Source organism: Hakea prostrata, chromosome 6 (assembly GCF_041222555.1).
Source record: "Hakea prostrata isolate BN-2017 chromosome 6, UWA_Hpros_2, whole genome shotgun sequence".
Lineage (NCBI taxonomy): Eukaryota > Viridiplantae > Streptophyta > Magnoliopsida > Proteales > Proteaceae > Hakea > Hakea prostrata.
In genome coordinates, this window is record NC_142605.1 from 40,880,230 (window position 1) to 40,894,137 (window position 13,908).

The window sequence follows — 13,908 nt, forward strand, 5'->3', positions numbered from 1 at the left end:
TTTGGCGATTCCTAGGTTGCTGAGGCCACTTCCATCTGTAGTCATTGAGTCATTCGGCTCACTAGACTCTAGTTACTAATATACGCCCCCGAGTGGATGCGAATCCAGAACCTTCCCATGGTAGGAAGAATTTTTAACCGCTTGACTAACCCATTTCTTCTCCTTTTGTCTTTTCAAAACACATAGGTCCCTGCCAGTTTCTTTGCTACATTTTTTTTTTAAACCCTGCCTCTTTCAAAGATAAGTGTCAAACTGGCTTGCTCGACCTTGACTAGGTCGAATTTGTCTGGCTATGGTTAGTAGTCTAAGGTCGGAAAACCGGTGATCATAAGAATCCTTAGAATCTGCCTGATCAGAACATCCAAAAGGGGATCAGTCACGCTGAAAATCAACCAATTTGATTCTACTTTTTGCGACAGTGTTGCAGGGCTACAGAGAGTAGATGAGGTGGAAATAAATAATTCCATCGGAAAAACTAGGTTTCTAATAGTGGGTCGTAAGCCGTGAATTCCGGTTGACCAATTTGCCCAGTTGGGTTTCAGCCCCATGAGTGCAGAACTCTGGTATATTGTATTTAATTAATACCCAAATTAACTGAAGATTCCGCTTCTTTAGAGTTCTGATCATTAATTAGACTAGACAGTCATTTGGTTTGAAAGTTCAACAGGAGGTGATTGTGATTCTGTGTAAGTTAAAATAACACGGTGGTTGCCTTCAAACTGTTAACGTTTTGCTTCACGTTAGGCAGCCTAGGTAGGTTGTTTTCTACCCAAAAAACAAGCGGCTGTGAAGAAAAACTCAAAAGTAACTTGTCATTAACGAAACAATTTTGATATCCAGGATTAGAAGATTTTAAAATGGTACCGTTACAGGAGAACGTTATGGCTTATGATGGTAGTTGAAGATTTCTTTGAAAATTCAAAAAATTTCACTCAATCATTTGGCGGACCCTTAGCCGCCAACTGGTTCGATTCTGCGCACATGCATTCAAAGATGCTGTCCTGCCTGCTGGGGGACCTGTAACGGCAGAATCGTCAAAATTACATTTTTTTACCCCTTCATTTGCCTCGGATTTCTTACATCGTTGGGGTATTTTCGTCCGAAGATTAAAAATCAATTGTCATCGAACCAACTGTCGAATAGTAGGGAGCCCCACCAAAATGTCACACAGTGCCGTACAAGTTGGCAACAACTGAGCGAACAGTCTGGCATGCTCAGCTCACATGGGGGTGGCTAAGTATGCGGTGGCACCCGGGGTCCACAAGCGTGGATTTTGGCTCCACCTATTGTGCACTGGAATCTCTAAAGAAAAATTTTCATCCCAATCCTTGAGTTAATCAATTTATCACTGAGATCCTCTATAAAGAAAAACTTTCAAAGACATTTTTTTTTAAGTTTAATATGCTTACATAAGTAGTTAATTTTGATTTCTAACAACAAGGGGTATTAGTAATATATTTCTTCCTTATAAGGAGTTTCACTGATAAATTAAGTACGCCAGGGGGCGGAGCTGAAATTTCCCAATCTAATCGTTGCCCTCTTTTCCAGTTTGGAATTTAGAGAGGTGAAGCGGTTTTTTCTCAAATGGAGAGGAGAGGAGAGGAGAGGGAGAGAGAGAGGGAGAGAGAGGGGGAGAGAAATGGGGAGGATTATAAAAGGGTGGACGGTGAACGCGGGTTCTCCACCCCTAGGACACTCAAACGTGCGCACCATTTGTGAATTATTCGCTTCGTGCAGATCTCAAGCTTTTCACCTTCGCTTTTCAGCGCCTCTTAATCGTTCGTTCTCATTTGCTCTCTGCGTCTCTCGGAGGCATTTCTCTGCTTGGTTCTCAATTCTTCCAAATCGCAGCGGGACGCCGCAGAGAGAGAAAGAGAGGTTTGATTTAGTGATCTAGGGCTTAGAGATAGAGATTAAAATGGCTGTTGTTCGAGTTTCTTTTGGAGTATTAGCCATCGTTGCGGCTCTTATCTTCAGCATTGTTCTACCTGCCGTTCAGGCTGAATCAGTTGCTCCTGCCCCTGCACCTTCTAACGACGGTATGATTTCTTTACTTGTCTCTTCTTCTGTTCTCCAGATCTCGCTTTGCACGAATTTTTTTATTTTTTTTAAATGATTTCCTCATTTATTATGCTGCATTTCGATTTTTCTCACTGTTTTTGTTTATGCCGTCGTTTCTGTAATCCTGATGCGCAATGGTTTTCTGCTTCGATTTCTTGTTTTTCGAGTATAAAAATGCGTAAGCTTTTTAACGAAAATATTATTGACCAATGACAATGTTTCTTGCTTAATCTGGAAAATGTTTAGGAGGAACGATTTTCGTTTCAGTGAATTTTTTTTTCTTTCCCCGTGAAAGAGTATGCTTTCCTTTGGATTCTGGATCTAGAAGTTACGCGGCGAAGTTCCTTTGTTCTGCGACTATTATGTTTTTCAATTCCTTAAGGAACTTTCATACTGGACTAGATTTTAGAGTTGGATCTGTACTCGTTTCATTCCTTCGTTTTCCTCCGATTCCTGATGATGTTCAAGACTTTAAAAAACAGTTTCAAGATAAAATATGATAACCAGTTTATGGTTGTGGAGTGAAATCTCATGTAATTTCTCGGTTTGATCATTATTTTTGAAGTCTACCTTTTCTTTTCCTTGTTTCTCGTTAATTTTTCTTTGGTTTGGTTTGGTTTGGTTATGCAGGGGTATCAGTAGATCAGGGCATTGCATACGTCCTGATGCTGGTGGCTTTAGTTCTCACATACCTAATTCATCCCCTCGATGCATCATCCTACAATTTCTTCTGATTGTTCAGTTTTTAGACTTGGAGATTAGAGAGTTGTGGGAGAATGGGTAAGGTAAAAAGTTTCTAGTTGGATCTTTAGTTGGTGGCTGTGTATGATATTGAACATATGTGATGGAATCTCAGCGATGTGTGTTGATTATTATACATGATGACTATTTGGTGGTAGACGACTTGGTGGGACTTAGAGAGTTGCAGTTAAAGAAAACTCGAAGCATTTGATCTATCGTGTGATAGGAGGTGTTTTTTCCTCTAATGCGTAATAAGGCCTTCCTCCTTCAGTCCTTCCCCTTTTCTGCATTTCTTTTTTTTTTTTCTTTTTTTCTTTTCTATTTTCTACTTTTTTTCTTCTCTTTTTCCTGCTAGTTTCTGGATTCAACTGTGGCACTCTCTGTAGCAGTTTGACATATTCTTTCTTCTCTTCTTTATCCTGAAACCATTTTTCAGATTTTTGTTTTGCATATTTGAATGTATATTTGCTCTTAGCTTGTGGTGTTATGGAGTGGACTTTTTATTTATCATCTCATACATATCATACATATACAGTTCTGGCTCACAAAATCTAGGGCAAGCTCTAGTTTCGTCTCCAAGTGCTTTTACCCTATTTCATTTAATAAGAAAATGGTAATCAAAGACAAGGAATATAGCTTAACCAAGAAACTTAATGAAGTTTGGTCTGACATTTCCGTTTCGACTTTCATTTGTTTGGAGAATCAAAATTAGATCCAGTTGATCTGCGAGAAATTTAGATGTTTAAAGAGAAAGTGGAAAGCTTAATTGACCTTGCTGGTTGGTCATCAGTGTGGATTTAGCGCTCCCAGAGCATATAGACAAATAAGTTCAAATAAAATTACCACCAAATGGAGAGATCTACATCACAGATACGTTCACAATGTTAGTTCAAGGGGAAACCCAAACGTCAATAATATTGTACATGTAACTGAATCTAAAATGAATTCGTTGGCTATCAGGTCGACTTTGTTATCTTTTCCATAAATATAATTCTTTTGGAGTGAATTTTTCAAGAGAAAAAAAAAAGTTCCAGCAATTTCCTCAATTTGTTTAAAATTCTCAACTAAATATTCATGCTAATAGAAATGCATCGGCAATTTACCAGGACATTTAATATCTTTGGTTTGAAAAGGGAAAAAAATTTATTTATATTCAGACAGCATCAACAATGAAAACTGTTGAAGAAACCTTTCCAAGAATTACTTCGGGAAAAAAAAAGAAAAGAAAGTAAAATGTTGCTTCCAACGATGAGAGCTTCTGGGACAACCATTTCTAAAACAATGAAAGAACATATAGCCGCTGGCCGTTCAGACATTATCCTAATCCACCATTACATTCTCTGGTACTTTAATCACAGTTTCTTCTCCACTTCCTCCCGGGAAAACCTTCTAAACCAAACAAACTTCAACTTGAATGCAGATCTGTTCACCATATCCAGGAAACTTTGCTTCCAAACGACCATGTATCGCAAAATTCTTATCTGATGTATTTTGTTTTATTACTAAAAAATTAACACCGTGTCACTGTCAAAATTGGGTATACAGATGACTTATCTTCCCTCAAAGTGCTCTTGAAGCATTGGAACCAGCATGCTGCAAAAGAACAGTTCATCATCTTTGAGCCCAGACATTTCAGTGGAGCATGCAGCAGTTTATTTTATCCTTGAACCGCAGGTATGTGCAACTATTGGAGAGTCCGTAGCAGATCAAACTCTGTTTATTACGCGGCTGCAGTTCTCTGGTGTATGAAGTATTTCATAACCTCATAGAAGGAAACAACAATTCCAACTGATGGACCAGCCCGACCAACACGTGGACCAATGCCCGTAAAAAGTCCTTTCATACCGCCATCCCTGTTCAAGCCAAAGATAATCACTCATTTTAGTGAGTGAGGGAACTAGTGAAGTGACATACCAGTTAGGTCGTCACTAAAAGGATGTATTTAAAGAATATCTGGCAATGCTCGCTTAAGAGGAATTTGAAGAACTTGGTTAAAGCCAACAGAATTAGTTAATCCATGCAAAATAGAAAGCTAGCTACAAGCAACTACAAGACCACCAGAAAAGGAAGGACACATAAAAACACTATTACACTGACAAATTAATATGCTGAAATAAAACGGTGTATGATGTGAGCAAAAAAAAAAGAAGTTGCATCTTCTTCTTCTTTTTCTTGTGGGGAGGGGGGGTGTTTGTTAGGGTGGACGGTCAAAAGTGTAGTTCTCTCAAAGAAAAAGAAGAGTGGGAAAGCAACATACCTCCAAATCTCTTTGAGTGTTGTCTTTGTTGTCATTCTTATTGCCCTCGAAGGATCCTTCTGAAAGCAGCAACAGAGACCACTAATTAGTAGTTTAGTCAAGGATAGTTCATTAACTGTATATATAAAGAAAACAGATCAAGTAGGCATCTGTGGAAAATTCAACTATGGAACTCATTTTAAAATTTTTATGCTATTTTTGGTTGCATTGTTAGCCAGCATATAATGGCACAATAAAACAGAGCACCCTGTATTATTCCCCTCACTCTCAAGCAGCAAGTTTCAGCCTGCAAAGTTTAGAATAGCTAGGTGAACCAGAATGAGTAACCATCACCCCCTATTTCTTACCAGTGACTAATAGGTAAGGGTAAGCTGTTCCCATTGCTCAGAAGGTTGAGGCAGATACCTACCCCCTGTGTCTGATGAATTATTCAGTTCTCACATTATCATTACCCAGGTGGTTGATGGACGGACCAATCAATAGCAGTAAACAAAAAAACCCTGGTAAGATATCAAATTTGGTTTTGAGAAATGACCTCTATTTGCCTTCGGGTTTTCGCAACATCAAGAGGACATGTAGCAGCAGCAGCAAGGCTACCAGCCACAAAACCTGCAGCAAAATTTGCTCCAAGAACACTTGCCGCATTGGCTTCTTCACCCACGAGCCCAAGAAGGGATCTTCTGATCTGTAGATTTGAAAAGGGAAAAATCATCAAACAGCCACAAATATGTAATATAAGAACATTAGAAATGGAATCATTTTAAGGATGAAATCTCACTGGCTCTAGGGTTGACCAGCAAATTGCAGAGAAGGGAACATCACGAGCAAGTTGTGCTCCAACTCCAGTCCACAGGATGCGGAAGCTTTGCACTGCTTCCAGACAGAGGAGATCAATTAGAACTTGTGATCAACTGTCACCCTTTAAGACCAAGAGGAGAAGCAGTTGGCAAGAAAGGAAGCTCCCCAGTCCGAACCCATAAAACCATTACCATAGCCTCATAAAAGAATGATACAGTCGTTACAGTCATAGATCATCTGATTTTTTACCGCATATCCCATTTATGAGTTTCAAGAAATGATTATCCAAATTCTAGATGCCTTAGATAAGCACCAACTGGGGCCCCTGGCCTCATAAAGGATAGCAGTGACTAACTAATCCCAACTGTACTTCCATTTCACATGCATAGGGGGTTTCGTCTATTACCTGGAGAATTCAGGCCAGACTACCCATGTTCACATGATAGGGACAAGGCACAGGTATGAGATGTGAGCCTATGAAGCAGCCAAAGTCAAACTCAACGGTATGGCCATGAAGAGAAGCTAACCAACAGGAAGTTGACACACTAAAATACCCCTTATCAACCCCACCCTCACCCAGAAAATAAATAAAGGACACACAGATATATGCCCCAAAAGAAGTAACTAAAGAACTACTAAAATTTCTGTATGAAAAGGGTAAGGCTGCATAAATTTGACCATCACCATTGCCCCCCCCCCCCCCCCAAATACTCTATTTTTTCTTTTCAGTTAATGATGATCTATTCAGGGTTATAGGTTGAAGCAGAAGGGAAACTATTAACTATAAACTCCCTTGCTCAATTTCTAGACATATTTTACCCAAAAAAATTACTACACATCCCTGAATCAAAATTTTTGAAAAGAGGTGGACCTTACTCCTTGACAGATACTTGTACTCTGATCTAATACGCAAGCTATCTGCCTATCATCAACGTACAAATGATACTTCCTTCCCACAATGGGTCTTATAACAGAGTCAAAGACTCATATTTCGAGCAGATCCCAGGCTGGAAAGAACCAAAGATCTATTTGTGCAATCTTACCATTTCCTTCAATAAATCATCATAGATAATATTTAAATCTTATCCAATTGATGATCCATTTATGGTCAGATCAGGTCGACCAGCAGGAGAGAAAAAGATTAGGTTGACCATAGAGGCATGTAAAATATCAGAATGGATAATTTTACAGTCATGCAAGTGTGGGCAGGGGAGTTGCATACAAAGTAATTCTCTATGTCTGATTTCTTTTTGTTATGGGTGATTCTTTTACCTGTTAAAAGAGCATTTAACAAAAATTAATACGCAATCCAGGTGACCAAAGCACCTCAATACCTTGATAACTACGGATTTTAGTTATTATCAACAAACAATCCACTTAATTTTACAAGTAGAACATTAGAAACATAACTGGGCTAATAAGTGCTATTCACTGGCTCATAAGTTAAATTTGAAATTGCATAAAACATTTTTACCAGCATCATCAACAGTGAGTCCAACTCAGAGATACAGACCAACCAAAGAGCAAACAACAATCCAAAATGAAAACTTACAATTTTGGAAGTTATTACTTGAGCCCCTGAACGGGGGGAGGACTCCATGGAGAGTCTTCCACACTCCTGGAGGCTTTGCACCAACTTTTATCTCTTTAAATGCCTAACATCATAAATAGAGTGACAAATTAAGTAGGCTCTTCATAAATTGATTTTGGCTGCAAAATCGTATAGAAATTAAATGATGAGGTGACAATTAGATGATTGAACAAGCCAAGAAAAAATGAATTTAGATACAAGAAAAACTAATGAATGGTACTTGACATCCAAATGCAGGAAATCCAATATAGAAAACACTTGATAACTAAAATCGACATAGCAAACCAAATGTTGAGTCCCTCAAAAATACTTAAAGAGTATGGTTCTTTGCCATTTTTGCTGTCCCAACCAAGATTTTTACATGGCAAAAAAGTAGCATGCATACCATTTTTGCCATTTAGTGTTTCCACCAATAATGTACGTGCTACTATGGACATTCAGTCCTAACAACGGAAGATCTGTAGAATGAGTCAATATTTTAAAAAAGAAATTGCATTTTGTAGAGGGTGTTACTGAATGTAAAAGACTTCTCAGCTCGGGAAACACAGGTTCTGGAATATTCTAGTTTCCCATGCCCATTCAAAAATTAAAGGGCATACTGCGTAACAATGCACACAACACTCCTGCCACAGCAGGGTCTGTAAAGGATCATGATGCGCGCGTCCTTAACCTTGTTTTAGAAAGTAGTTCTTTCCACACTCAAACGCATGACCTCTTGGTCAAAATGGAGCAACCCCATTAAGGAATACATATAATTACACACAAAGAAAAATATATATAAAATTGCCAATACCAATTACAAAGTACGATACCTGCATTCGGGTTCTTGCAAGCTCAATAGGATAACAAGAAATGCAGGCTAATGAACGAGCTGCTGAGCCAGCAATAAGGGGGACATATGGCGTCAAGCTTGGAGCATTTTGGGCTGTAAATTCCTCAATCCAGTTGCGGAAAAGGTCATAGAAAGGTAAGTATATTCCAACCTGCTCAAGTTATTTTCAAATCATTGACAGTAAGAAGAAAACTACCAAAAAACAAGTAACAAGTGCAACCAAAATAACTTACAGTTGGTATTGCCAATGCTAAACCTGCATTGGTGCCTCTCCACAACCTTGCAAATCCCTCCTGCAGAAATCCTTTCAAGTTAAGCAACTAATAACCATTAAAGGAATGTCAACTAGAGATGAAGATCAGGAATTCCACGGGTCATGAATCCAAAGTGATTTAAGCATGCAAATCTAGGAAATCAAAGATCCACTTGAAGTAGCTCACTACTAATTCTCTATTTTTACTATAATAATAACACATAGAAATTATAAAGAATTCTTTTCTAACTGCAACATTGGTCTGTGCAGCATATATTCTTACAAAATTCTATAGAGGACTTCTAATTTATGCTACAACTGACCATCTTAAACCACTGCCAATGTAAATAAATGCCAGCCCAGCAGAACTAAGCGGTTGAACAGGGTCAAAACAGGTATGAGTTAAAACTAAGTGACGTTCCACTAGGAGCATATTACGGTAGTTCTTTTTCATGGCTTATGTTTTATGAATTTTACTTTGTAATGGACCCAACTACGAGGACCAATAGGCTCTCCTCCCCCCCCCCCGGCGGGGGGGCTAGGTTAGGTCAGTGGACCACCAAAATAGTGGAATCTCATGAACCCTTAACACTGAGGTGCTGGACTTTTCCAACTGAGCTGACACCTTGAGGAACGTCCAACTGGAGATCAAAGGGGTGTAGGTGCTTCAGGTCCCAACTGCCACTTCAACCTTCCCATTCGGAACCTTGCTCTTAACTCCATCAGGTCCCACAGCCAGCGCCATCACCCCTTAGATCGAGAATGCAGCTGGATGATGTCTACTATTGAAGGAACCCAGATCAGTGATGTTGCCTGGAAGGTCGTTTTGGAGCTTCAATCATTCACCTTTGGCTAGAGCACAACCCTCAAAGGTGGAGCACCAAATCTTGCTCCCAACAATGGGATGTCAGCTCCAAGCTCCTCCCCCAGCCCCATAAGTCTCTTATTGATTTCTCTGGAAACAGGCACATAGTTATTATTTGAGGCCTCAACAATTCTCTTTTGACTACCTGAGCTACCCCAAGCTTCACCTCCCCTCTGCCCCCCCCCCAACCATCCCTAGTTCTCTTCCCTTGGGAGTTGTCTCAATTTATATTTTCATTCACGCCAAAAAAAGAAGGAAAAAAAAAATAGAAGACGAAGAAAACAATGAAAAGGTCTTTCTGCCTTTTCCTGTTTACTGTCTGGCCAAGTCTCGATAAAAAACAAGAATTAGCATAAGTTCATTTAACGATAAAAATGGGGCCTAGAAACACCTTTGGATGACTCAGCCTTCTTATAGATGGTGTAATTTTCTGCCGCATCATACCTGCCGTGTTATCTTGAAGAAGACATCCAACGTTCCTTTATACTGAAAACAATCAGGAGGACAAATTGCTTCAGTACCAACCATTCCACCACGATTGCAATACGGAGAACATCTCAGATCTGAAAATAACTGTTGGAACATATTCCAAAGCCAAAACAGTCAAGACCATTGAAAATTAAAACTGAAAAAGCTCCAGGTTTCATAGTACAAAAGAAAATAAAACAAATTAAATAAATTGACAACATGGAATGATCCACGTAGAAGCACACTTTCCAAAATCAATTTACGTAACTTACTGAAAATAAAGTTGAGGTATTCAAGTTCATCAATTGGTTTTAGGCAATTCAAGTGTTAAGATATGGTTGACTAGAGATGGTAGAAAAGACACAAAAATAAAAACAAGGTAAACCAATAATTATAACAAAGACACACTTTGCCAGATAAATGAAGGGACTCCAAAACCCCATGGACATTCCATACTAAAACTCTCATTCAAGTCTGGGTTCATTCTCAGGCCACCAAGCTTGTCTTCCCACTATCTGTGCACTAAAAGAATAGATAACAGTAGCATATCTATCTTCAATATCTCAGAGTGACCTGGTCTGGAATAACCCTTACTGTGCTGTTTTAGAGCCCACTCAAGTGTGTAATAGTCAGAGATTGAAAAATAAACTCAATTTTGTAAATAATCTAGTAAGAAGATCATCACTTTGGAATGGAAGTATTAGTGAAAGAGCTGAACTAGAAATTGGGAGTAAAAATAGGACCGAGGAGAATCTGGAGAATGGGAAGAAAAAATTAAAGAATGGTGGGAGTGGTCACCTATGGACTACAGTAACAGCAGCCAGCAGATAGGGAGACATTAACAATAAGGACAAATGCTACACGACAAGCCCAAGCAATTCAATAATCTGGGAAAGCAGTTTGCAATGCACAAATCTAAGAAATCCAAGGGCTAATCCAGTAAGACAGCAGCTGGTCCACCAAATAAATATCTTTGAAATAATTTCTGGTGGAACAACAGACTGGAGTTGCAGGCAAGTTTTCTCCTACACAACTACTCCACTCTCCAAGCAATGCCTGGCAGAAAGTTTTTACCCAAAACCCTTCCAGTTGCATGTTCTAATGATTTCATATATAAGCGACCAAGGGAGACATAGCCCTCTGAAAATACCTAGAGAAGAACAGAGGTCCTCGCTTCTCACAACAGGGAATCCATGTAGTGCGCACATGGATAAATTACTCAAACATTAGGTGCAACAATAGCTAGTTAAAGTACATGGTAGTGCACCATTACCATGAATCCCCCATGAATAAGTGATCACAACAATTGGTTTTATAAGGTTAATGGCTACAATTTGTTATCATTAACACAATTTACTTAATAAATTAGTGTCCAAAAATGCGAGATAACAATACAAAAATTAAGTCAAGAGCAGGAAAAACAATCCCAATTACAACTTTAAAAGATTGAAGTTAGTCAAACAATGTAACACCAAATCCTTTCATGCCAAGTAAGCTAGATATTAGATATAATCACTTCAAAAAAAAGAAAATTCTGCCCATACCAAATATAATTTTTATTCAATCAATCAAGGAGAGAAAAACAAAACTAAACATATACCGTATTTGCTCCAAGAGAGCCCATACGGCTTCTAACATGCTGCCTTGTACGAGAATAAGGAACTCCAGCAGCCTGTGCTTGCAACCTCGTCTGTGAATAGGAAAAGCATTAGAAACAGATGGCTGTAACAAAATACCCACCAATATCCTAACAACATCAATGGTAATATTGTAAGAACCAACAATATGAAGTTACCTTAGCAACATCAAGGGGATTAACGAGAATTGCAGATAGAACGGCGGCACCGGCAGCGGAGAAAGCCCGTTCTCCGAAACTCAAATTGGCATCAGAGAGGGTATTAGAGCGATGGGTTTGAGGAGGAGAAGCTTCTCCCCCTTCAGTAGACATGGCTTCCGACATGGAAGAAACGCTAGCATCGAAATCGACTCTGGAAGCTGCTGCACTCATCCACGATGGAGGAGGATGCCTCGAGCCCACCATTCCTTTTGCCTCAAATAAAAATCGAAGCAGATGAAAAGGCAACGAAAAGGATCGAATGGAAGGTCAAGAAAAAATGTACCGACTTAGTTCTCCACATGGGCAAGAAAAGAAAACTTATAATATATACGGAGACGAAAGAAATTCTATAAGATTGTGCGAATAAGAAAAACCCGACAAAATGGGAATCAGCCCAGTTGAAAGACAGGAATGGATGAATGGGACCTTGATTCTTTGCTTCGAATCAGGAAAGAAGGAAAACACAAAAGTGGAAACCCTTTTGACGAAAGATAGCGCGGTTCAGCAATTTTGTCTCAAGATGAATAGAAGAGGAGAAGGAAAGAGAGACATAACTGTATAAAGAGACCTGAAACTTGAGAGAGACAAAGAGGGAGAGGAAGAAGAAAGGAGTATCTGAAATAAATAATAATTGAAGGTAAGACGGTGGTTTCTAGAGCTTTCTAGGGATGGACATGGAGATTGAAGCGTAGAGAAAGATCACTCGTGGTACAGAATTTTGAGCGCCAAACCACGAGGGTCCTCTGTCTCAACTGAAACAACCTCTTCTTTCTTTCTATTCTTTCTATTCTTTCTATTATTTCTTTCTTCTTTTCTTTTTCAAGTAAAATGACAGGTTTTTAATTTGAGAACGAGAATATTACATATATCACATTAAGAAGAGTAGAGATCCTTACCATTCAACTTGCCTACTGCCTAGTGAAAGGGGAATGGCTCCCCGGTCGGGAGTGCTCCCCGGCCCGACCACAATCAGGGCCACAGGTGTTGAAAAGTTTTTTAATTTTCAAAAGGTTTTTACGTGGGCCCCACTGATATATGTGGTCAGGAAGCGTCAAGTGCTCCCCGTTGGGGTCGGTGATCCGGACTCGAAAGGAATGGGGCACGGACAAGTTAGGTGGAAGGGATCTAAATCCAAGAGTCCCTAAAAGATGTTGATCGACCAACCCTATGGTGGAACTTATACCCTATAAAAATGTCCCTAAAGTTTTATTTTTATTTTTATTTTTCATTTCATATTTCGTTTTAAAAAGTCGACTAATATTACACGGCGGTCAATTTTGCTTTTATTTTCTTGGGGGTATGAACGGCGGTGAAGGTAAACAATTAATAAATGCGTGCGTCTAACTTCAATAACGTCCGTCATCACCGTCGTCATCTCCATAAAGAATTGGATCGGATGGTCTAGAAAAGAGCTGAATATGGATCGGATGGTCTAGAAAAGAGCTGAGGCTAGAGACTAGAGACGATTCGGTTTCCACATAAGGGAAACCAACAATTTTGCCACGTGTGAAGCTACAAAGACGTGAAGCTGCAGAAACTTCTCGTGAAAAACAGCTAATGTGGCTTCAATAAAAGAAGCCACGTCTTCATTTATCATAAAATAAAATTTTCTCTTCAAACTCTTAAGAGTCTTTGAAAATGGGTGGGGCACGACGCTTCAATTGAAGGGAAATTTATCAGGTCCAATTGAAGCTACGAATCTTCTTCTTTTTTTGGCCAAAAAAGCTACGAATCTTATTAGCTGATACCAGCCATCAATCAACGTAAGTTACCTTTTTACCCAAAAAACATTAAAGTAAGATATTAACGTAAAATCCACTAGAACTTGCTTTAGGGGGTATAGATTTATTAACAACCATTTGTTTGCCAGAAAAGAAAAGAAGGAATGAAATTGACTGGAAGACGAGACTCTCTCTCTGTAATAGTGAAACGGAAAAACAAAAAGGAAAGGAAAACACAAGTATGCATCTCTTTGAGGGAATAAAATGGGACAGACAAAAAAAAAAGTAATAAGAAAAATAATCACAAATAATAACCACAAGAAACAGCAGACAAACAGGGTAAAACAAAGTTAAACACTATGATCAAATCACAGTTATTGGCCGCAAATGGTACATGCTGGAAGTTTGTGTACCCTCTTTTTCCTTTAACATTTTCAGTGTTCCACCACAAGGGTGAATCAAAAGACAGCAAGATGGAAGAGCA

The 13,908-nt window shown here is 39.1% G+C and overlaps 2 protein-coding genes across 3 annotated transcripts; one reads left to right on the forward strand and one right to left on the reverse strand.

The window, feature by feature from the left end:
• The first annotated feature begins 1,633 nt into the window (after nt 1-1,633).
• On the forward strand, nt 1,634-3,276 carry LOC149014169 (arabinogalactan protein 41-like). Its single transcript, XM_089158410.1, has 2 exons — nt 1,634-2,039; nt 2,692-3,276. The coding sequence occupies exons 1-2, from the start codon at nt 1,919-1,921 to the stop codon at nt 2,793-2,795; spliced, it is 225 nt and encodes a 74-aa protein (XP_089014536.1). The 5' UTR covers nt 1,634-1,918; the 3' UTR covers nt 2,796-3,276.
• A 563-nt stretch (nt 3,277-3,839) lies between these two features.
• Nucleotides 3,840-12,606, reverse strand: LOC149014170 (mitochondrial carrier protein MTM1-like). Of its 2 annotated transcripts, none has more exons than XM_089158409.1 (10): nt 11,662-12,606; nt 11,467-11,556; nt 9,843-9,884; nt 8,514-8,573; nt 8,261-8,431; nt 7,410-7,512; nt 5,838-5,929; nt 5,595-5,744; nt 5,060-5,118; nt 3,840-4,655 (listed from the first exon to the last, which is right to left on the reverse strand). In XM_089158409.1, the coding sequence occupies exons 1-10, from the start codon at nt 11,905-11,907 to the stop codon at nt 4,523-4,525; spliced, it is 1,146 nt and encodes a 381-aa protein (XP_089014535.1). In that variant the 5' UTR covers nt 11,908-12,606; the 3' UTR covers nt 3,840-4,522. The 2 variants fall into 2 exon arrangements, with proteins under 2 accessions (XP_089014535.1, XP_089014534.1); XM_089158408.1 differs by having other exon boundaries at nt 9,843-9,971.
• Nucleotides 12,607-13,908: the final 1,302 nt, after the last annotated feature.